This window comes from Ictidomys tridecemlineatus, chromosome 1 (assembly GCF_052094955.1).
Source record: "Ictidomys tridecemlineatus isolate mIctTri1 chromosome 1, mIctTri1.hap1, whole genome shotgun sequence".
Lineage (NCBI taxonomy): Eukaryota > Metazoa > Chordata > Mammalia > Rodentia > Sciuridae > Ictidomys > Ictidomys tridecemlineatus.
Window position 1 is genome coordinate 254,862,398 of NC_135477.1, and position 25,046 is coordinate 254,887,443.

The 25,046-nt window shown below is 35.3% G+C and overlaps 1 protein-coding gene across 2 annotated transcripts in view; it reads right to left on the reverse strand.

The window, feature by feature from the left end:
* The window catches only part of Marchf6 (membrane associated ring-CH-type finger 6), a 76,174-nt gene that overhangs the window by 21,557 nt on the left and 29,571 nt on the right, over positions 1-25,046 (reverse strand). For both annotated transcript variants that reach the window (XM_078018299.1, XM_078018295.1), the window contains exons 5-20: positions 24,215-24,287; positions 21,981-22,149; positions 19,466-19,655; positions 18,059-18,120; positions 17,295-17,327; positions 15,893-15,944; positions 13,086-13,144; positions 11,785-11,865; positions 11,485-11,553; positions 11,327-11,401; positions 10,019-10,153; positions 6,898-7,017; positions 5,982-6,082; positions 4,241-4,378; positions 3,338-3,542; positions 797-866 (exon numbers count right to left, since the gene is read on the reverse strand). In XM_078018299.1, the coding sequence (XP_077874425.1) occupies positions 797-866; positions 3,338-3,542; positions 4,241-4,378; positions 5,982-6,082; positions 6,898-7,017; positions 10,019-10,153; positions 11,327-11,401; positions 11,485-11,553; positions 11,785-11,865; positions 13,086-13,144; positions 15,893-15,944; positions 17,295-17,327; positions 18,059-18,120; positions 19,466-19,655; positions 21,981-22,149; positions 24,215-24,287 (1,632 nt within the window). The remainder of the gene's footprint in view (positions 1-796; positions 867-3,337; positions 3,543-4,240; positions 4,379-5,981; positions 6,083-6,897; positions 7,018-10,018; positions 10,154-11,326; positions 11,402-11,484; positions 11,554-11,784; positions 11,866-13,085; positions 13,145-15,892; positions 15,945-17,294; positions 17,328-18,058; positions 18,121-19,465; positions 19,656-21,980; positions 22,150-24,214; positions 24,288-25,046) is intronic.

The following is a 25,046-nucleotide window of genomic DNA, read 5'->3' on the forward strand; positions in this document are numbered from 1 at the left end:
AAAATCTAATATTTCTATACCTTCTATTTAATTATTACTTAAGTGGTACTTAAGTGGTTATCATGGTCAACATGATTTAGAATTTTCTTGCTGGATATAAATGAGGAGGACTAAGTTATTCTGCAACTCTGTCACTGGTTTAGGATTCTATCCCATTCATTTCCGACCTCTGGAGAAAATTATATTAAACTGCAGTGTATACTTTTTAAATGAAGAAACATTATCCATTAAAATATCCAACAAATCTTAATGCCAGAGAAGATTAGTACTTGTGAATACCAGATGATAAAGAGAATAAAGTCTGGCTTCATAATGCTCTCTAGGAACAGTATACAATAGATGGGAAAGACAATTATATAATGAAAACAAACATAATTCATATTAAAACACTGGCTTGGAAAACTGATACATCATACAAATTACTTTTAGAAAATCCACCCTGTAATGTATCCATAAAAACTGAGCGTAGGTACTTTATGCCAAAAATCCTTCTTTTTTTTTTTTTTTTTTGGTAGTGCTGGGGATTGAACCCAGGACCTTGTGCATGCAATGAGCTGTATCTGAATGAGCTGTATCCCCAGCCCCACAAATCCATTCATAAATTTTATTTTGATTTGTCCCCAATGCTCTAAGGAATGTGTTCAATAAAATGAGGACTCCTAAATAGATCAAAATTCTATACTGAATTAAAAATTAGGATAATTTCATATCTGAGGGAAAAAAATCACATTTCTGCAAGATATGACCTTTTAAAAAATAATGATATTAATAGCTGAAAAGTAGAATAAACTCATACCTGGTAGAGTAAGGCAGATGAGGCTGGCAATCAGTAATGTGATACACATGAAGACAATCAAAAGAAATATCTGCAAAGCAGAACAAAGAGTGCATAGAGTTTTCACATGTATTTTACAACATACCTCAAAGAAACCACACGATTTTCTCATTGAAAAGAAACTGCCTAACTGGGGGATGGTGGCAAACAACTCAAGGGGCTGAGGCAGAAGGATCACAAGTTCAAGACCAACCTGAGCACTTAGTGAGACCCTGTCTCAAAATAAAAAATAACAAGTGCTGGGTTGTGGCTTAGTGGTTAAGCACTCCTGGGCATAATCCCCAGTGTATACATATACACCCTCACCCACACTCACACGACTGGGGATGTAGCTCATTGGTAAAGTACCCCTGGGTTCAACTTTTAGGGGGGGTGGGGGGAACCCTTAGTGATTCTCTCATCTAGTCAGAAAGTACTTTTTGCTTAAGGCCTTTTTTTTTGTTCATGGAGAGCCAAGAAGGCTGGGTAAAGACCATGGAAAGGGAAAAAAGAAATTCCCTATCAGGTCTGCTTTTTTATTTTTTTTATTCTAATTAGTTATACATGACAATATAATGCATTTTGACACGTCATACATAAGCAGAGTGTAATTTCTCATGTTTCTGGTTGTACATGGTGTAGAATCACACTGGTTGTGTAATCATATATGTAAACAGAGTAATAATATCTGATTTATTCTATTATTCTTCCTACCACCATATCCCCTCCCTCCCTTCACTCCCGTCTAATCCCAAGTACCTCTATTCTTCCCTAGCCACCACCCCACAATGTGAATTAGCATCCACATATCAGAGAAAACATTCAGTCTTCGGTTCTTTGGGATTAGCTTATTTCCCTTAGCATGATATTCTCCAGCTCCATCCATTTACCAGCAAATACCATAATTTTATTTTTTCTTTAAGGCTGAGTAATACTCCATTGTGTCTATATAACACTTTTTCTTTATCCACTCATCTGTTGAAGGGCACCTAGGTTGGTTCCATAGTTTATGAACTGAATTGCTATAAACATTGATGTGGCTGTGTCACTGTAGTATGCTGATTTTAAGTCATTTGGGTATAAACCAAGGAGTGGGATAAGTAGGTCAAATGGTGATTCCATTTCAAGTCTTCTGAGGAAATCTCCATACTGCTTTCCTTAGTAGTTGCACCAATTTGCAGTCCCTCCAGCAATTCCCCACCTTGACGCCTGCTTTTAAGAGTAAGAGGCAAAGGAAAAGATGACCTTCGTGTTTCCTCCAGTTATAAAGCAAAGTCCTCTAGAATTAGAACAGTGGTTTTTCCCTTAAGGGAGTAGGAAGAACAACAGTACACTAATGACTATGGCACAAACAATGTTCAACATTCCCCTAACTGGTTCCTGCACATCCAAAAGCCCCATCTCTCATTGCTCCCCTTCTGCCTCACCTCTCTCCTGCATACATGCCCACCTTTCAAACATATTCAATTATCTGCAGTTCCAAGTCCACCATGGCTAAAGTACTCTTTCCTGGCATATTGTGGAATGCTCTTCCCACTTTCCAGTTTTTTCTCTGCCTGATCTCTCTACTTTATTAATACAGTTCAGGCATCATGCCCTTCATGGGGATTCCTTTGGGCTTATACTATGCACCAGTGGCTTCTCAATGAAGCCATCACAGCACCCTCTGTCCATAATCTACCTTAAGAACCCAAATCTGCCACTGCTTGTTTTCCTATCTCCCCAAGTAGACTGTAAGCTCTTTCAGGGCAAAGACTATGCATGTTCTCTATATCCTTCATGGGCATCAGAAATGGTGAGGTATGGAAAACATATCTGTAAGACTCAATGAAGACATCTGATCCACAAGCAGTCCAGAAAGGCATTATTACAACTATTTTTAGAAAAAAAGAACCAAGGCTGAAAGGTAAATAACCTACCCAAGTTTCAAAATGATCCTACTCATAAGCTCATATCATTATTAAAGGGCATTTAAAATATAACTGACTGGATGTAATTGAAGGATGAGTTCATTGCATTGTAATAATACAGTAGTCATCAGCTTACATTTTCGATAAAATTGTGAATCATAAACTGATTATTTGGTAGTTTAAGATGATGAAATTGGACACTTACTTAACCAATCTGACTTTTAGTTTCATCAGCTATTAAGGTGAGATTACCACCCACACCTCACCATATTTGAGTGGGGATTAAGTGGGGGAAAAACATTAAAATACTTATTCCAGTTCCTGACACACAGTTGAAATTACCAATGTTAGTTTCTTTCTTAGTCTGTATAGTCTTTTCTCCTTCTCAAACAGGAAAGAGCAAAACCCCATGAAATCCCAACTCTATGGCCCATCTCTAAAATTTGATAAACTTATTTGATCCCTTACTTACGTTGCATAATGAAGGTAATAAAACATGGGTTCTTATCAGGAAAGTTTAAGGCATAACCATACAACACCAATGCTAATAGCACAACTCTCAATAGAAATTTTGGGAAAAAAGCATTTCTAGTTAAGTCTGTATAGTACTTACCCTGAGTGGAAAATTTAAAGGCCGGCGGTAAGGCTGAAAGCCGACAGGACCTCCCTGCTGGAGTATGGCTTGGTGGGCTGCATGCAGACCTTCTCCCACCACAGGAATAGCGTTGTTATTTCGAGCATGCTGGTTATTGTTGACTTGTTGATTTGCACTATTCTCACTTTCTTCCTGGTCTCCCAACAGATAGGAATGAAGATCCCTGTGTGAAAATTACATCAGTGAAAAAAATCTCATTTCAGGTCAAAATAAAATGGTAGCCATGAGAGTTGCTTTCTTAATATTTACTAAGAGTAGAAAATGTATATGTAGAATCTATAGACCACACATTTAATCTATTTTGGTTTTTGCCAACATCTGAAAAGAAATCAGGAAATTAAAAAAAAAAAAGACAACATACAAAACATTCCATGTGAAGATCTTTAGGATGGGAGAAATTATTTTCTTCTCTCCAGATGACAATCATAACTACTGTGATATGTAGCTTAACTAAATTCTCCTAGCTGCATATCACTTAAGCCAAAAAAAAAAAAAAAAATGAGACTGGGGAGAAGTGGCTAGAGAAGATAAATGTTCAATTACATAAAACCAAATCTATAATATTTCATGTTAAGATATCTACAGAATCCCCAACATTTTCTGTGAAAGTTTTAAATCACAATAAATTAATGAAATATGGTTACTAAACAATTGAGAATTCAAATCTGAGAAGAGTTTATCAATTTAGAATCTATAAAAATAAAGGAAAGCTAATTTGTTTATAATGTGCTAAAAAAATTAAATAAATTCTTGGCCTGTATAAACAGCATAAAAGAACCTAGACAAGAATCAAACCTCCATAACAAGATAAAAATTGTGTACATTCTCCAGAAAAGGGTGGACTGATAAAAATATACTCACAGCAAGTATCCCGCAGTGACAGTCCATGCTCGCACAAGCCCCTTCAGCCACTGTCTCGTATGTCCTTGTTCGAGTAATGCTGGCAAGACAACCTGAAGCAGAAGTAGCTCAAGGGACAGTTCGCTTACTGGAGCATCACTAAGACAATATAAAGAACCATGATGTATAATGTGAATTCTATTTTCCATTGTAACTATATATTAAATATTGAATAAAATTAAAAACAAAATCCAGTGAGTCAAATAAACTCACTGTCTTTATTACCTCTCCTCTCTCCCCATCTCTCTCTCTCTAACTCAGTGAAGTTTCCCTCCCAAATTCTACCAAAATTGTTTCTGGTAAGGGTCACCAATGGCCTTCATGGTATTAAGTCAAAGGTCAGACCTTGGCTCTCACCTTGTTATGTGAGTAATATGATTTACAAATGTTCACCCTTTCCTTCTTACAACATTTTCTCCCTGAAAGGTTAAGATCAACCTAGGAAAACCAAAGGGCCCCAGGCTCTGCCTTCTTCTTTCATCTATGCTAGCTCTCTAGGTAAATGTGACCTGGTCATATGGGCTAAGTATACCCCTTCACTGCCTTCTTCAGGGCTCTTGTCAGCTGTCACCTTCTCAGCTCTTTATTGGTCACTCTTTCTAAATAGCAACCCCAACCTGGCTATTCTCCGTATTCTCTTTCCCTACTTCACTTTTCTGCACTATAACCATTTGGCATACTATATATTCTACCTATTCTAAAGTCTGTCTCCTATCCCCAAATGTAAGCTTCATAGAACAAAGATTTTTCTTGATTCTGTTATGTTCAGTTATACCCCTAGGATATAGAAAAGTGCCTGCCATATGGTGAACCCTCAGTTGAAGGAAAGAATGAACTAGATACTAATATATAGCACAAAAATGTTGTTAAACTTATAGATACAACTGATTACCAAATGATTTTATTCCAACAATATATAAAGCCAGACCTGTTTTCTGGTTCTCATCACAACGGAACCCAAACACACACTATACATGAATAAAAAGTAAGAATTACAGAATTGTCCTACAAATCTACAAAAGTCCTACATGTAGAAAAATAAAGTCTTACTGCAAAAGAGTAACAATTTAAAAAGCAAAAACTGAATTTTGTATTTTAAATTCATTACCAGCATTTTTTCTGCCACTTAAGAAAAAAATCAACATATAAATATTTGTCAGTTTTAATTTAGTGGATACAAATCTGAGATTTCCTATATAAGGCATTAAGACCCAAATAAGTGTGTTGGTGCATGCCTATAATCCCAGTGGCTCATGAAGCTGAGGCAGAAGGATTACCAAGTTTAAAGCTAGCTTCATCAACTCAGTGAGGCCCTAAACAACTCAGCAAGACCCTGTCTCTAAATAAAATATTATAAAGGGCTGAGGTTATGGCTCAGTGATTAAGCACCCTGGGTACAATTCCTGATTAAAAAAAAAAAAAAAAAAGGAATTACTACTGCTCTCTTGGATAAAAGAGCAAATATTTATAAAGTAATTTCACAGAGATTACAGAAAGAATTAAGTAATAAAACAAAGACAACTTTAAAGGACAGAATAATGATTTATTTTGGAAAAGGATAATAAAACCTTGATCTAGACCTGAGATAAAAATTTCTTAGTATCTATGAGAAATTAATGTTTTAAAAGTTTAATTGTAATCTGACCATCAAATTCCTAACAGTGGTAAATTATTACAGCTATTTTAAATTTTAGCAACTTACCTGTACAGCATGACATTGTAGGGAAGAAAATTAGGCAGTAGACTCTTAATTATACGTATAGGAAGCCAAAGCATCAGGAGGACAATGGAGCCAAAGACAATCTGCAGTAAAAAAAGAGGACACGACAGCACTGTGAGAGTCCACCACTTTTATGCAATGCAGGTAGACTTCTAAACACAATTAACTCTCTGCCCACGCCTGTATCTACTCAGAGCCCAGGTGGTTTCACTCTTTATACTATCGTTGGGTCACTCCATATAAATTACATTCCTAGAATGGCTGTTCCCCTCATTGAAAGGATTGACCCCTTTCTCCAGGTCACAAGAGCTGAAACAGGAGCCACAAAGAATCATCACTGCAGGACTTACCAGAAGAGAACTAGAATCTTATGATGAAGAACTGCCTACAACTTCAACTAAATAAATATCTGCAATCATCTAAGACATGACCCCTATTAATGGCCATAAAAGATTCCAAAAAGCACAATATTACTTTTAGAATTTTGTTTTGTTTACCCAGGTAATTATTTCTTACAGATGTAAGAAACTTTCAGATGCTTCTATTAAGATTATACTTTAGAAGGCAGTAACAAATTTTCATTACTTGGATGCAAATTAAATAGAATTCAAACACCCATAATTGGTAATCATGCTACTACACAACTAGAAGGCATATTTATTTTAGTAAACTTCATTTTATTTATTTTTAACAAAGAAGTAAAACAGCTATTTGACAAATGAGTTCCACAGGCTTAGATAAGTGTAATCTATCAGCCCTCCTGATCCAAAATCAACAACAAAAACCCCGTTAAATGAAACTGAAGAAACTGAAGAATAAATGAAACTGAAGAAACTGAAGAATGAAACTGAAGAATAGCACACTTTATTCAAAAAGAACAATGGAAAGGTCTGCTCACCACTGACAAAATAAATCTTCGGAGATGCCTATAAATGGGCAAGTGGATCATTTCCTGTACTGGATTAAAATCTGGATCATTCAAATTTCTTAGAAACCATAAGACACCAGGTCGAAGTACCTGTAAATATATTTTAAGTGTTATAAATAACCTCCAAAGTCTATAGGTTCTGTAATAATGAGTTAAAACATTACTGAAAAATACGCTCCTGAAATCATTCCAGTATTTAAAATAGGCTCCATAAAATTCATATGATTTTCATGGGAAAAAGTTCCTAAACTTTAATATTTATGAAAACAGACCTGTGGTTTGACGACCTGTGATGGTTTTAATCATTTCACTAGGGGGAAAAAAATTCAGAATCCAATTTGTTAAGAAATTTAAATAGAAAATTAAACACAATCAGAACTAACTTGTTATCACCTAGGAAAAGGATTATGTTACAACTTAGTGTCCCAAAGAGTAGATGTGATTTCAGTTTTACAGTTCCCTAGAGGAGTTATCTTAATTAAATTCTGTTGGGCACAGGGACACATGCCTATAATCCCAATGACCTGGGAGGCTAAGGTAAAGATTGCAGATTCATTGGGCTGGGGATGTGGCTCAAGCGGTAGCACGCTCGCCTGGCATGCGTGCAGCCCGGGTTCGATCCTTAGCACCACATACCAACAAAGATGTTGTGTCCGCTGAGAACTAAAAAATAAATATTAAAAAATTCTCTCTCTCTCTCTCTCTCTTTAAAAAAAAAAAAAAAAAAAAAAGATTGCAGATTCAAAGCCAGCCTCAACAAGAAAAAGGATGTTGATAAGTGGTAAAACACCCCTGAGTTCAATCCCCAATACCAAAGAAAAAGAAAGAAAAAAAATCCTATAACTTCTTAGTATCTTCATTTTATTATCTTTTTTTCCCCTTCTGAATGGAAATCATCACACAAGAGGCTCTGAGGAAATATATGAAGCTGGGTACTATGCCCTCAGGGTTCAAACTCCAAAAATTACCCTGTGTAAAGCATCTATTCTGTCTAAGCCTATATTTCTCCCATCTACCAATTGAGGTAGTAACAATATATGATCTCGGGCTGGTATTGTGGCACAGTGGTAGAGTGTTTGCCTGGAGCATATGAGGCACTGGCTTCAATCCTCAGCACCACATAAAAATAAATAAATAAAGATATTGTGTTCATCTACAGCTAAAAATACACTTTTAAAAAAATACTTGAGTTTCTAACTCCCTGACATTAGCCAACAAAAGTCCACATTAATAAAATAAAAAACTTAATTATAAAATATTTTATCCAAAGGGATTTCTGAGTTATTGAACAGGCCAGACCAGGAACAGGGCCATGTTTCATGATGCTGAGGCCCACCATGCTGGGAATCACATTTCCTTGTTTCTACATTACTTATTGTCTATATTTTCATGAAACTTTATTCTTATCCCAGTTGTTTAAAGTTTTAGTTTTATAATGATGTGTTACTGGTTACAGATTTATTTTTTTATTCCAAGAAAGTTAATTTTCTAATTGTGCCATACAATGTGTATGATATACATACTATAGACACATTCATTATGCTGACATTATTTAGTTAGGATTAGAAATCTGGTTTATGAATGAGTACCTCTGGAACTAGATTTGTATGCTAACTTAAATGTATATTAATATTTCAGGTCATTAATAGTTGCAATTGATGTGTAACTCAGGATATTTTGGATAAGCATGTAACTATAGCTACATCTGTGTTCAGTATATTATATAAATATAGATGACAACACACTGATTGGCTATTGAGAAGTAACAGTATTCGAGTAGGTGTGTTTGTCTTGGGCATTGAGTTCTGAACACCTAAACTGAAGTTGGTTTAGAAAATAAAAGACGAAGAAATAAATTAACTAAAAGCATCTGATACAGGAATCAATCTAAATCATCAAGGAAAATCATAAAGATAGCTGCCATCCAAAGTTTATGTTACTTCTATTTTTTTTTTCAGATTCAAAAACCATTTAATTTTAACATAGCCTGCATATTTGTGACGTTTTCATACATGGACTCAATGAACTATAAATTGAAAACAAAACCAAAAAATTTTATCATGTTAACAGTGAAATTTAGTATTTACATATAATTTGTTTTTAAAAACATTACTGTACTTTCTTTAGTCTCAATCACTTGTTTGAGTCACTACACGATTCAGAAGAATTTAGCCCCACCTGCTTCCCTCCTCGAATATTTCAAAGAGCAAAGTGTACCATGAACAGCATTCAGACTTCATAATTTTTGTATTTCTGGTCTGTTCTCCTAGCCCTGCACATCTCCCTCATTGCTCTCAGTAAATTAACTTTGTTGAATAGCTGTATCCAATCCTATGAACAGAGAACAGGAATCCTGTCTTTATTTCTATAACCTCGGCATACAGAACAGAATCTGGCAATTGGCTTGAAATGTATACTAACTAAATACTAATCTGCTGGGCTGTGGTTGTAGCTCAGTGATAGAGCACTTGCCTTGACGTGTGTGAGGCATTGGGTTTGATCCTCAGCACCACATAAAAATAAAATGAAAGGTATTATGTGTATCTACAACTAAAAAAAATCATTTAAAAAATAAATACTAATCTGCTCTCCTCCTCTTCCAAACAGTAAGGGCCAGATTCTGAAACTAGGATCAGTAGATGGACCAATCTGGCAAGTGAACTGCAATCATAAATTGGAATCATAAAAGGACCTTCACTGTATTTCTATATACTTAAGGTGCCTGCTTCAAAACTTACATATTCAATTCTACAAATCTTTTGTTGGAGTTTTTCCCAGTATTACATTTTCTTGAATGAAATCTGAGACAGACTTGTATCACACCAACTCAAAGACTTTAGATTAAGAGGATGGGTACTGATGTCTACAAAGTAAAACAAGTTTGTTTTCCTCAGTATAATCATATTGGAAAATTGTTAATCTGTCAATTTTTGACAGAAGCCACTGAAAATAGCTTAGAGCAATCAAGTCAATAATTCCCTATGAGTTATTCCCTCCTAAAATAATAGAGAATATAGTTTAGTTAGGAAATTATCACAGCCTTTGAGGCATAACTGGTTGTACAGCATCAGCATTTCCCTGTAGAACTTACCTCTCTCAGTAACAGAATGAAGGAGGCAAAGTAGAACACATACACCATTCCTACTAGCCAATGTAGAAACATGGTAGTACCTGGAGCCGATTGAAAACTCAGTTCTCGATCTTTCAGAGTAGCATCAAACATTTCCTAAGTCAAAATAGAACAGGTAAAAGAGATATGTACCACCTATATTTGTCAAATTAACATCTCTACCTTCTAATAAGTAAATAAATCACTATATACACAAGGTATGATGTTCTAGAGCTGCAGTTCTTTTTTCTTTTTCTTTTGTTGGTACCATAAATTGATCCCAGCAGTGCTTAAACACTGAGCCACATAATACCCAGCCCTTTCTTAAATTTTACTTAGAGATAGTCTCACTGAGTTGCTTAGGACCTCACTAACTTGCTCAGGCAGGCTTTGAACTCACAATCCCGTCAGCTTCTAGAGCCACTGAGATCACAGGAGTGCGCCACCGCACCCTGCTGCAGTTCTCTTTATGCCATTTCACAGTATATTCGTGATATACAACTGGGTATTACTTCAAAAGATGCATATACACTTTCAAACTTCCAAACATTAAAAAAAAAAAGAATGACAAACCAATTAGTAGGTAAGAGTTTTACTAATGGTGTAACTGTAAAAGAACCATTTTTAATTAATGTAAGGCTTCCTATCTTGGTTATGGGTCTGCATTCACAAGAATTTTTAATAGTAATGAAGAGGGATAAATGTTTACCTCAGAACCAAAAGCAGCTTTTCTACAAATAAAATTCTTTTGAAAAATTAAAAAAAACTGATTACCACTAACAGCCAATAGAGATAATGACTGAGCATCTTAGTTAAAAGAAATGACTGGCATTATCATAAAATTTAAAAGGAATAAATAAAATTCTCCACTGGCTATTAAGAACATCCCAACCAAAATACCATGACACTGAAAATACAGAGCTTCAAAAAAAAGAAAAAAAAAAAGCCACTGAAAATAGCTTAGAGCAATCAATATTAAGATTCTACTTCCTATAAAAGGAATCTATTTTAAGCCCTGCATGGTGGCACATGCCTGTAATTCCAGTGACTTAGAAGACTGAGGCAGGAGGATCACTAGTTTGAAGTCAATCTCAGCAATTTAGTGAGGCCCTAAATAACTTCTGTCTCAAAATAAAAAATAAATAGGCCTAGGAAGTGGTAGAGCATCCCTAGGTTAAATCCCTAATGCCAAATATATATATAATTTTTTTTAAAGAAAACTATCTTGAAGACTTTCTTTTTTGAAACCTTGAAATTATGAGATTTTATGATAAAGAATACTCCACTTACCAGGGAACAGATATCCAGCCACCAGCCACAAATGAGAGGGAACACTCCAATTTCTACCACCACTAACAAAGAGACCTTTGAAGTAAAAAATAAATGTTATCATATCACCCAAATGTAGAAGAAACTACTTCCAGTTTTAACTTACAAAAAGGAATTACCTTGACAACAATATAGCAGACTCCTAGTAAGCGACGAGACCTATGAAATTTAACAAGAGTTGCCAAGCCCTGAAGCATTTAGTCAAGGAAAAACTGAATACTGAAGGGTACAATAAAACAGGAAACTACTTAGATTATATTCAATATTTTCTGACAAATATCATTTCACATTTTGTTCACCTTACTCTTACTACAAATATTACAACTTTTACTAAGATGACAAGGGGAAGGAAAACAGTTCTATTACTAATAAAAACAACTCTTTATACTGCCCACTCAATTTGATTCATTAAAGGATACATGACAAATTATCAGTGTTATTGCTAAAAGTATATACCCAACTATGGTTGTGATTAGGCCTTCAAAATGAGATGCTTGGACCTGGAAATAAAACAGAGATAAATAAAAATTCAACTTTATCACATAGCCTATACCCCAGTTTTATCACTGTATTAGCAATTCAAATGATCAAAAGTGAAACACCTAGGCAATATATAACTGGAAAATGACTGTAAAATCCTTTGGGATGATATATTTGCAAGGTAACTTTCCCAGACTACTATATATTACTCAAAGATGAAGAAGAACTAAAGAATAATATTTTACCCAAGGTGCCAAAATAACAGAGTGAGTGAAATTTGACAAAAATTAGACCACTGTAATACAACAATTTGCCTCTAGGCTGGCTACCAGGTGGATCTGCTAAAGACTGAACACCAAAGCAGCACTCTTTTGCCCAAGCAGCCTATCACCCACCTACCTGGCAACATCCTAACCATCTCATTCTCTACCATTAGAAACATTGTTTAAGCTTCCCTTGCTCTTTAAATGCGTTTTGTTGACTTACAGGGAATAGGAATTTGGAGAATGACAAATGCTGCCCATCTATATCTTTTGGTTCCCAAGTTTTAAACAGCAAATGGCAACAAAAACTTATCAAAACATTTATCTGAACCTTTCAAGTTCTTATATGCAACTAGTAAGAACTGGGGAGCTGTATTAAAAATTGAAATGCTTCCAAAAGTGATCTATCAGATCTCATATATGCAAAATTGAACAGAAGATCCCAGCCAGTTCTTCTTCAAAGACTAAGTCCTTCTGAGGTCCCCCCAAAAGGAGCAGTAAACCATTCAAATATCTATCTCTGGAAAATAATGATAAAATGTCCAAATTCAAGTAGATTCTTCAAAAAACACTATAGCCCATCATTCTAAAATGGATCCTTTTTTTAACAACTGATTGATATATTATTCATTTTCTAAATTCCCTATGGATCATCTAGGAAGAGAAAGGAACATTCTAGTTCATAAAGTGGCTAGAACGTCAGCATGTGGAAAACTCTCCCACAGTAGTGCCTTAGGCCTGTGCAACAGAAAGACCAGGCATTTCAAAGCATATCTTAGCTGGCATCATATATCCTACCATCTACTGATCACTGTTACAGCTTTAAAAGAAATGGATAAGACTGTGTTGGCAAGCCATTCCTTTGTAGAAGGCAGACTAAAACATGAAGTAACTCTTTTGAAAATTATTACTTACTCAGAAAATATCAAATTTGGGAGTAATTAACAAAAGTAAGTTTGTAGAAGTATTATACTCACATGTTCTTCAAATCCCAAACCAACAAGGGAGAAATGACCAATGTGGTAAGGGCAAAATGCTAAAAAGGAGGGGAAAAAAAAATATGAAAACTACAACATCAAAACAATGAACACCCCTAGTATAGTCCCCCACTAAAGGGAACCAGCTTCTTTGAGAAATGGAAGATTCAGACCTGGACCAAAAATGTATTGCACCTAGGACATTATAACCAAAGAATAATATAAAGTTATTAAGGTCTAATAAGACCATGTCAAAGGACACAAGAATCATCGTGAAGAGGGTATTATGGATCTCTTTAAGAACAAAAAACAAAAAAAACTAATGACCAAAATTTATAGACGCACAAACATACATATCTAGAAGTTCATGACACTCAAAAATAGGGAAAGCCCAAAATAACATCCATAAAATAAAAAACAGCAACATCACAGAAAATGTTTTAATTTTTTGGAAGTAGTTAGCACACAAAGGTAGTAGTTATGCATATACTGCTTAGTCTGAAAACTGATAAATAAAGGGAAAAAACTGAGCATCTACCTGGCTTCTCCTAAGCAACAAAGTTCATGTTAACTGTGGTAAGGGCAAAATGCTAAAAAGGAGGGGAATAAAACAGGAAAACTACAACATCAAAACAATGAGCACCCCTAGTATAATCCCCCACTAAAAGAAACCAGGGCTTCTTTGAGAAATGGAAGATACAGAACTGGACCAGTTGATTAGAATAAATTTTTGTTGGTGCGGGAGGTGGGGGTCCAAGGGATTGAACTCAGGGGCACTTGACCACTGAGCCATATCCCCAGCCCTATTTTTTTTTTTTAGTTTTCGGCGGACACAACATCTTTGTTTTTATGTGGTGCTGAGGATCGAACCAGGGCCGCACACATGCCAGGCGAGCACGCTACCGCTTGAGCCACATCCCCAGCCCTAACCAGCCCTATTTTGTATTTTATTTAGACACAGGGTCTTAGGTTAGTGCCTCACCATTGCTGAGGCTGGCTTTGAACTCGTGATCCTCCTGTCTCAGCCTCCCAAGCCACTGGGCTGACAGGTGTGTGCCACCGCACCTGGCAAGAATGAAATCTTTATAGAAAAACCTGCCAATAAAATTTTTTTAAAACTAACAATTTGGGCTGGGGAATGTGGCTCAAGCGGTAGCGCACTCGCCTGGCATGCGTGCCGTCCGGGATCGATCCTCAGCACCACATACAAACAAAAGATGTTGTGTCTGCCAAAAAAAATATAAATAAACAAATAAAATAAATATTAAAAATTCTCTCTCTCTCTCTCTCACCTCTCTCTTAAAAAAAAATAACAATTTGAAAAATCAGTACTTTGTAACACCTAATAAATGATTCAGGCAAGGATCATCAAGAGTTGGTTCTCAGCCTTTTGTCTAAGACCAAGGGTAGAATTAAGAGTTAATAAAATCATTAGTTAAAAGGAAGATGAAACCTTCTACTTTCATAATGATACTAAAATGTCATCTCACACATAATCTTATCAGGTAAAGAGAAAACTGGGATTTCAGAATAGAGGTTCAGCAGTGCACGTAGCACATGCCTATAATCCCAGCAGCTCAGGAGGCTGAGGCAAAAAGTTAATGAGTTCAAAGCCAACATCATCAACTTAGCAAGACCCTGCCTCAAAATAAAATATAAAAAAGGGCTGTGGGTGGGTGGCTCAGTGGTTAAGTGGCTCTGGGTTCAATCCTGTACCAAAAACGGGGAGGGGGGGGGTAGTTTAGGTTGGTATCTCCTGAATCCACTAATAAAAATGGAAAAATAAACACTATGTATCTCCTCAAACAAAGTATTAATGTGACCAGTGAAGAAACTGTCATAAATTCACTAATCCTGATATCTAATCTTGCCTTTAAATCTGACTTCCAAGTTATGGAAAACATGTGAGTCAAAGGATGAGGGAAGAGGACATCCAGGAAGCAGTTGCATGTGATTATGTGAATATATCATACAGAATATGTCACTGTAAATGTAAAGTACAGCTAACCTAATCTTATCAACAAAACAATGGCAAATGGGATAGGGTGAGTTGGGGCAAAGAGAAGCATACTCTTGATTAAAAGGAATTTAAGTCTTAAAAGTAATGTGTGAACCATATTTGGATCTTCAAACAAATCAGTTATAATATGGCATTAAAGCCAGGAGTGGTGGTGCACGCCTGTAATCCCAGCAGCTCAGGAAGCTGAGATAAGAGGATCGTGAGTTCAAAGCAAGTCTCAGCAATGGCAAGGCACTAAGCAATTCAGTGGACCCTGTCTCTAAATAAAATACAAAATAAGGCTGCAGGTGTGGCTCAGTGGTTGAGTGAATTAGTGAATTTATGAGTTCAATCTCCGATACCAAATAATAATAATAATAACAATAATAATAATACATTTAAGGGAACTTGTGAATTTTAAAAATGATTAGGAAATATTAAATGAATAATAATAATTTTGAAAAATGTGAAATGGCACTATAGTTAAAAAAAATCCTTAAAATGATCATGGTATAAACTTTTATGTTCTTTTTCAAACCCTTTTTGCCAAATTTTACTTTGCTCTTCTAAAATTTAATTATCTTTTCTTTATAACAAAAATAAGCAGCATGGTAAATTCTTAAAAAAGGGGATGCCTCAATCATTAAGAAAAAAGAGCGAACCTACTAGGGATCTGGCCGCTAAACCTGCACTGTGTATTCCTTAATATTCCAAAATTACTAATGAAATGAAAACCTGTAAAAAGACACCTAGAAAGCCAAACTCCTCCCATTAGATCATAAAAAGTAAAAGCATAAACACAACTTACCAAAAACAAGAATGAACAGTGTATTTAAAGACACAACCCAGAAGACGTGTTCCTAAAAAGAATGTTAACAAAGCACAGTGAGTTCATGTTTAGTATGACATATTTGACTGAACTACTCCATTAATCAGCTATCAAATACTGAAAATAACTAAGACTGAAATTTTGCTCCATAATTTTGAGATTTCCATCTAGAAACCGTACAACTTTTCATTTTTCTGATAGCTCATAAAACTAAGACTAGTAAAATTCAAAGTTCATAGTTTTACACATAAAAAAAGAACAAATCAATTTATAAACCATAGATTTTCACAAAAACTGAGATTTAGACAAAACCTGAAAAATTTCAAGTGGAGCAAAATCTGAAAATCATATTCAAAACAATGTGCTAATGTAAACTACAGAGCGCTTCTTTCAGTGTCCGTTCTGTTTTCATAACTTCAGCAAGGTCACTGTTGTTCGGCTCCCTCCCCTTGGAAAAACACTAGCATGACCTGCTCTTGTCCCTCCTCTCCTCCTGATGCCCTGGCTTTCTTTGTTCATATCTCAGAGACATATTCTCTCATGGCCATATGATCACGTCCACAATGACTGCTGATCCATCTATTCATCCAGCCACATCACCCACCCTTTAGTCAGTTCCTAGGTAAAGACGGGTGGGGGTGAGTAAACAGTAGAAACCTAAGGTCAGACTATGGTTCTTACTGTAAAAGAATATAAAGTTGTTTCGCTTTCACTGGTATAGGCATTAAGTACAAGACTGAACTTTTAGAAGAATTCAAGTTTGTTTGGCCACAATCCCAGCCCAAGAGTTCAAATTCTATTAACACCATTAATTTTAGACTCCATTTTCTTTTTTAAACAAAATCAAATATTAGGCTGGGATTGTGGCTCAGCAGTAGAGCGCTCGCCTAGCTTTTGTGCAAGGCCCTGGGTTTGATCCTCAGTATCACATAAAAATAAGTAAATAAAATAAAGATACTTTATCAAACTACAACTAAAAAATAAGTTCTTTAAAAGTCAAATATTAAATAACTTCCTTTATAAATAATAATACCTTTATGCCTCTCCAATATTTAACACATAAAATATAGTCTTTAGGGGCTGCGATTGTGGCTTAGCGGTAGAGCATGCGTGAAAACTGGGTTCAATTCTCAGCACCGCATATTAATAAATAAAATAAAGGTCCACTGACAACTAAAAAAATTTAATACACACACACACACACACACACACACACACACACACACATATATATAATATAGTCTTCAAACATGAAGTAATCAAAAACCAAAGGGCATATTGACCTTTAGTATAAAAAAGGAGCACATACTATATATCTGAAGTTATTGAATCACTAAGACAAGTAATTCACCGTTCTTTTATTAAATATAGTTTTACTTACCAGAAAAACTAGTGATCCATCAAGTCCTAGCATCTAAAATACATAATAATAGTGTGCATTAGTTCAAGATGCAACAAGATTTCTACTCTTATAAAATAGGTTTTCTTTTAGTATCTTTAAATATAGCCTTCATCCACTACTTTCCAACACAGCCTATCATTTTTGGAATGTAAAAAAATCTCTGACTACAGGAGTTTTATATTTTGGGTGTCCTTTTATTTCCAGTCATTTGCATATAATATCTAAAAAAATTCCACCATGAGTTTAATTCTTCCATTGGACAGAAAGCCAGTCAAGACTTCATGATAAAAATACATTATTTTGTCAAATGAAGTGTGAAAATTTAAATTTACTACTTAAATTTAAGTTGCTTCTTAGTTTTTCAAAAGTTCACACTTTCAGGATGGGGTTATGGTTCAGTGGTATAGCGCTTGCCTAGCCAGTGTGAGGCAGTGGGTTCAATTCTCAGTACCACATAAAAATAAATAAAGGTATTGTGTTTATATACAACTAAAAAAAAAAAAGATTTTTTTAAGTCATACTTTCAGGTGAAACTATGAAGCAAGCTTTATAATAAAGACCAAAAAATAGAAAATCATCAGTTTCTATATTTTTACCACAAATAGTACAATGTTCTATACAAAAAAAAAAAAATCTGGTAATTATTTTCTACAAAATTAGTGCATACATCTAAATATGCCCAATTTTAAAATATACTTTAGGATTAAATGTCAGAATTGTGACAGGAAGAGATCTTATCTTACTCTTTCCCATGTGAGTTCTTCTGCAGCTCGGTCCCATTCTAAAGCATTCCAGTTCATGTCATCTGGAAACATAATTGCAGATTAAAGATTAGGGGTGGAAATTGAACTATAAATAATAAAATGCATTCTTTTAGGTATAAGATCATATTGAGAAGCTAAATAACATTTAAAATTTTTCCACACTATTTGCTTGTTACACAGTAAATGCTACCTAAAAATACATACCTTAAAGTAAGCAGTACATATAAGATAAGGTGATACTAGACTGTGATAAGTGCTAGAAAAGAAATAGAGTTATGTGAAAAAGAGGACTTCAGCAACTCTGAATCAGGAATAAATATGGTAGATCTAAGGAAAGGAAGGAAGCCAGAGGATTCTAACTTTCTCAGTGATGAACAGAGTAGTGGAAGATATAAGTATGAAAAGTGGACAGGGATCACATAAAAGAAATGTAGAATCTGGATTTCATTTTATTCTTTAGTACAGTGGAAAAAGCACTGAAATAGGCAGGAGAGTAATAGGAACCATGTGGTGCACACATGCAAAGAGGAAGACTACTTAGCAGTTAATGCAGCAGACCAAGAGAGATGATGACAAGGTACTAGGTAGTAAGAAAAGATTGTATTCTCAGAGCCTCTGATCTTTCCCTGCAAAGGCCCACTGTTGCCACTATACAACCTGCTTCTTCTCACTCTTCAGATCTTAGGTCAAAAGTAATTTACTCTGAATTTCCAAGGAAACCTTAGATAATATAGCAACCTGCATGACACTTATCCCAATGTGTACCTCTTCCCTAAATCAGAAACTGCCTGAGGACAGTGACCTAATGTTCTGTTCACAACTATGTAGGTGGTATCTCAAAGAGTGTCTGTCACACAAAAACACTCAAATATCCACCATGTCAAGTGGATCCAGAGACAATAAAGTGCTTAACAGAAAAACTCTGCAGCAGAAGAGAGAAGAGACAGTGAGCCACTAACAGATGATTGGCAGATCCAGTCTTGGATCTTACTTTTTACATTCCAGAATTTAATCTGCTAGAAAATTAAAAATAGGTAAAAATGATGGCACCTGGCCTGCAACATAAACTTCAAGATCTTTTCCAATTTTACAAGCTGTACTAAATCAATGGAAATAAAAAGAGAAATGAGGTAAACATGTATCATATTCTTTAAAAAAAAAAAAAAAAAGCCTGTATAAGTATATAAAACACAAAATGTTCCGTACTGCATAGGAAAAATAACATATTTTTGCATATGCGTAGCCATAAATGACGGTCTGTCAGAGTAAAAATAGGTTAGAAATAGAACTTTATGATATTAAAATTTGAAAACTCTAGTCCTTTTCTCTTCAACCCAATGGATATATGGTCTTGAAGAAAGAGTAAGGGCGCAAAAGCACCATTACCCTGGGCTCCATTATTAGCATCCGCTGCATCTTCCACGCCTGCATCATCTTCCTCCTCGTTGTCTTCCTCTTCCTCTTCTGCCTGATCATCCTGTGCATCGGGATTTTCTCCCACCACTGCATTCTCAGCTGGTGGGTTAGCAGGTTGCTCAGGAGCAACATTTTCTGCACCATTTCCTCCTGCTGGAGCCTAAAATGACAGAAGAGCCCAGAAGTTTAGCTAACTCATCAGTTGGCTTCATTCCCAAATTGTGTTCTCCCTTAAAATAACAAAATTAGCAAACACAAACCCTACTAATATTAAAAAATAAAAACCTTCAGAGTCATCTTTAATTTTTTTTCCTTCAGAGTCATCTTTTCGAAATGTATCTGATTTGGGATCAACTTGGTATATATATTTAAAACAAACTCACTTTACAGTACACATATTCACTTAAGTTTAACTTAAGGATTAACATTTCACAAAGCATTATAGAAAGTAAGTTTACAAATCCGGGTATCTCGAACACATTCTGTAATTCTTTTTTATAAGACATCTATCTCCTGTTTTTACTATCTCAGAGACAAAAACACCTTTTTAAAAATTTACACATATACATATGTAAAACTTAATTCCATTTTCACTTTAAAAACTAAAGGAAATGGTTTCTAATTTCTTCTCAGTCAGTAAGGGTAAGAATGCACATATGGAATTTTTACTAAATACATCCTTCTCTGACTCTTTAAGTTCTGGTACTTATCAAATGTGAAGATATAACTGTAGCTAATGACAGTTAAGTTAAAATACAACTCCCAGCCAGGTGTGGTAATGCACAACTATATTTCTAGCTACTCAGGAAGCTGAGGCAATTTGAAGATTTAACTCAGCACTGGAATACTTGCCTAGCTTATGTGAGGCACTGGGTTCAGTCTTCAGTAGTGCAAAAAAAACAAAACAAACAAGAAAACCCCCACAACTCCCATGATTTAATGAAGATCCTAAAACAAAGCAGTATAAAATGCTTCAATATGTAAGGTACAGGGCTGGGGTTGTAGCTCAGTAGCAGAGAGCTTGCCTAGCATGTGTGAGGCACTGGGTTCAATCTTTAGCACCACATAAAAACAAATAAAAGCCATTCTGTTCATCTACAGCCACAAAAAAAAAAAAATTTTTTTTAAAGAGGTCCAATATAAACGTGTTAATCTTACGTAAGAACAACGCCAGTTTATAGTCTTATTTTCTGTTATGCTTTTCAAAATTACACTTTATAAAGAAAAACGAAACGGTAGACTTTCATGAAATCAATCTACACACTGAAAAAAACAGGTCCTAAAAGCAAACATTAAGCTATTAATTTACTATATAGCTCTTTTTCATAATAAAATTTTATAAAGTATAAATTATTCCCTTTCCAAGCAAACAGCTAATCTATATAACATTTTCAGACCCATAATTTCTCAGCAAGACACTAAAATTATTTTCTACATCTTTCTTTAAAAAAAAAAAAAAAAAAAAGATAAGAGTCTATGCTGTCCACAGTGGCCTCAAACAGAAAATCCGCCTACCTCTGCCTCCTGAGCAGTTAGAACTATAGGTGCATGCCAATGAACTTGGCTTTACCCTCTTCTTAATACCACTAACAAACACTCTTGTATCTAAGCATGTCATAACCCATAAAGAAAAAAATATAACTGCACTAGATTATCAATAATATTCCAATTTTTCTACTTTTGATAATGTTTCTTTTTTTTTAATTTTTAATATTTATTTTTTAGTTCTTGGCGGACACAACATCTTTGTTGGTATGTGGTGCTGAGGATCGAACCCTGGCCGCACGCATGCCAGGTGAGCGCGCTACCGCTTGAGCCACATCCCCAGCCCTGATAATGTTTCTACAAGACAGGAAAGGCAAGGCATTTTTTCATATGAAGAATATACAAGCGAAGAAGTGGGGAGGCCTCCTTAATGTTACACAGCATGTAAGAAACATATCCAGTAAGTCGTATCTTAACTTCTAGGCGTGAGTTGAACAATTAACCGAAGGAAAAAAATTGGAAAAACAGCCAGGTACAGTGGTGCATGTCTGTTAGCCCAGCAGCTCTGGAGGCTGAGGCAGGAGGATCCCAAGATCAAAGCCAGACTCAGCCACTTAGCAAGGCCGTAAGTAACACAGCCAAGGCTATCTCAAAATAAAACAAAAAAGGGCTGGGGATGTATCTCAGTGTTTAAGCGCCCCTGGATTCAATCCCTGGTTTTAAAAAAAAGAAAGATAAAAAGAGGAAGAACATTTAGTGTGACATCCTTTTTTTTTTTTTTGGCCAATCTAGCAAGAAAATTAGGAGGCAAAAATCATGAAAGCATTCTGTCGGTTTTTCTTATTTCTCTTAATCTTCTTCCAAACCTTTCTGATGTACTCCTTTGAAATGGCAAAAGAACGTTTATGAGGCACATGAGAGTCAAAGGTTTGAATCTTATGGGCAACCATAATTTTCATGTCCTACTCAAGTGAAGTCAAGTTCAGGGATGGGAGGTTACCTCATTTTGGTGGTGTCCAGCAGCATTGAAGGGCGGAGCAGCATGTTCCAACCAAATCGGGGCTCCCCCGTGGACTATCTGCTCTCGCAACCACACCAGGCTGATGAACGCACACAATGTGCACGTCACCACAAAACAACCCTGCAAACAATCCGCCAACAAATTTTCCCTATTTAAAAAAAATTATATATAATTACTCCAAAGAATACTTGTAAAAACAGTCAGAAAAATCTAACTCTAGGGTTGAAAAGCAGTTTCTCCAAAAGAATTATTTAAAATGATGGTGAAATTCAACCTATTTTAAAAGCTAATATAAACTTATATTGTATCTACTTTTGTATTATAGTAGACATAACATCAGAACTACACAGCAATTAACTATCCACAGCCTATCCTTTAACTTGGTCAAGAAACAGAAGACAGAAAGTAAACAGCAAACACTTGACAAAGGTTAAGCACTGAACTTACCAAAAGTGAACAACCTTCTCAAACCCTTACAAAGAATTTCCTTGTTCTTCTTTTACTTACAACTTCAAAAACCTAGCATTTACCTAAGTCCATACAAACTAATAGAATCATCAAATCAGAAAAAGAATGAAGCTTCTCCAGACAGGTTTCCTATATGTCATGTATAAGACAAAGAAGTCTATGATACACTTTATAGAAAATTTTCACTTAGAAAACAAATCAAGATTTGATACTACCTGCAAATAACAAAGTATATTTGCTCCTCAATAAGTCCAAATAGGCAAAGTATTTTTAGTTTAATATATAAAAATACACGAAATGCTATATAATACTGAAGATCCCTTGGTTCTGGTTCCTTGGTTCTCCTCTCTGAAGAGCTTATCCTTCCTTACCCACACCCATAATTTCAAAATAAAGATAACTCAAAATTATCTTGGCAGTCTTTAGAAAATCCACTATTTTAATGGAATAAATTACTTTTTCCTCCATTGAAAATCTGAACAAGGATCAACCTGGGAGCATGACCTAGTAGCTCCAAACTATAATTGCACTGGTGTGTCTCCTAAGGGTTATTGTCTGCAATAGCTCATAAATCAAAAGGGGGAATCTTAATCACTTTATTGCTAAGAAACTTTCTAGACCATTAAAATTCTAATGTATTGAGACCAAAATATCTTCAACTTCTTCTTTGCCATCAGCAATGAGAATATGAATGGCTCCTGCAGGTTTTAAATGATAACTAACACATCTAGACTGGTTTTGTTTATTGCCTGGATGTTTCCAAGTTCCAGAACCAACAAGGCGGCTTGGGAGTCTACTTTCATTCACCCTTTTAATGCTGTCCTGAGCCCACTGTGTAAAGACTTCCCCCAACCAGCCTTCTGGAAGATGAGAAGTCATGTAAAGGAGAACCAAGTCATCTCAGCCAGGACCATCTTAGATAATCAAGCCCCAATAAAATACATGAACAGCTCAGGCAAGCTCCACAGATAAACTTGACTGAGCCAAACCCAATTTCTGAGACCTCTGAGCAAATAAAATGGTAGTTCTTTGAAACCACCAAGTTTCAGAGAGTTTGTTCTTCCGTAAAAGAAAACTGAAATGGTATGCCTTGAGATGACCCCAAGAACTGAGCTATGGAATACACAGCAACCACTAAGATATAATGGAAATTTAAAGTAAATTTTCAGGAAAAATAGATCTACTCTATACTCTATAAGGGAAAGAAGGAAAAAAAAGCACTATTCAGGGGTACAGAAAAAAAGCTGTGATAACAATTTCTTTTGTCCATCCCCACCAGGCCTCTAGCATTCAGTGGTGTAACAAAGGTGCACTGAGATGCACACAAGCCTATCAGGACAGGGAAAATATGGAGCCTGCCAACATAAGGCAAGCAACAATGCTTAATACCAAATTATGATACAATGAGTCAGCCATAGTGACAAGTTTTTAGCATGTACATTCTAATAATCTCAAGAACATATTTAAATTATTCTCAACCTATAAAAATAGTAAATACCTCAAACTGTGTGAGAGCCTAATGAAGAAATCATCTTGCCATTAAAATATAAAAGGGGTTATGTTTTAAAAGAATCATTTATATATTTTAGCTACTTCCACAGTTAGAAGCATGAATAACTGTCTTGGAACAAAAGAATAAATTACTTTCAAAAAAATTATTTTCAAATTACTAATAAAAATTAAGAAAAAAAAACAGTACAAGTTATTTTGCACAACTTTCATTGTCATGCGGATTTAATACTCACGTTGAGAGCATGTCTAGCGGCAGTGTCAGTAGTGAGCTCACGGAGCCAGTAAACAAGCACTTGTAGATGCGGCCTACAAAAAAGGGCATGATGGCATACAGTCACAACCGGCATCACAAACTCATCACAGTAGATCAAGAGTTACAATGGAACACTGTGAAAGGCACTGAAACAAGTTTTGTGTGAGTCTCAAAATCCTACATTTTTTTAAAAAAAGATGGTGATGCAAACATAAAAATAGTGACTAAAGAATATGTTATGGGCTGGGATCGTGGCTCAATGGCAGAGCTTGCCTCACCTGTGTAAGGCACTGGGTTCCATTCTCAGCACCACATATAAATAAAACAAAGGTCCATGTACAAATAAATAAAATATTTTAAAAAAATAAATGCTATACAATATTTTTCAGTGTTTAGATTTTCTCTAAACTGTCTTTATTGAATGAACTTAGATGCTTGAAAAGGGGGGGAGTCTAAATTAAAGATCTTTAAAATTATAATATGGAGGGCTAAGGCTGTATGTAGCTCAGTAGTAGAGCTGAGGCATACGTGAGGCACTAGGGTTGATCCTCAGCACCACATAAAAATAAATAAAATAAAGGTATTGTGTCCATCTACAACTAAAAAATTAAAAATAAATGTTTTTAAAGTTATAATGTGGAGAATTTTTTAAAATCTAGAATTCCAAAATGTATTAAGTATATTCATAAGAATAAAATATTTCAGCTTTAGAATTACACATCTTTGAAATTAAGAAGATTCTTCACTACTACAATACATGCTCCAATGCTACAAACAGCAAACCGGCAGCCAAATTTTTAAAAGCACAGATT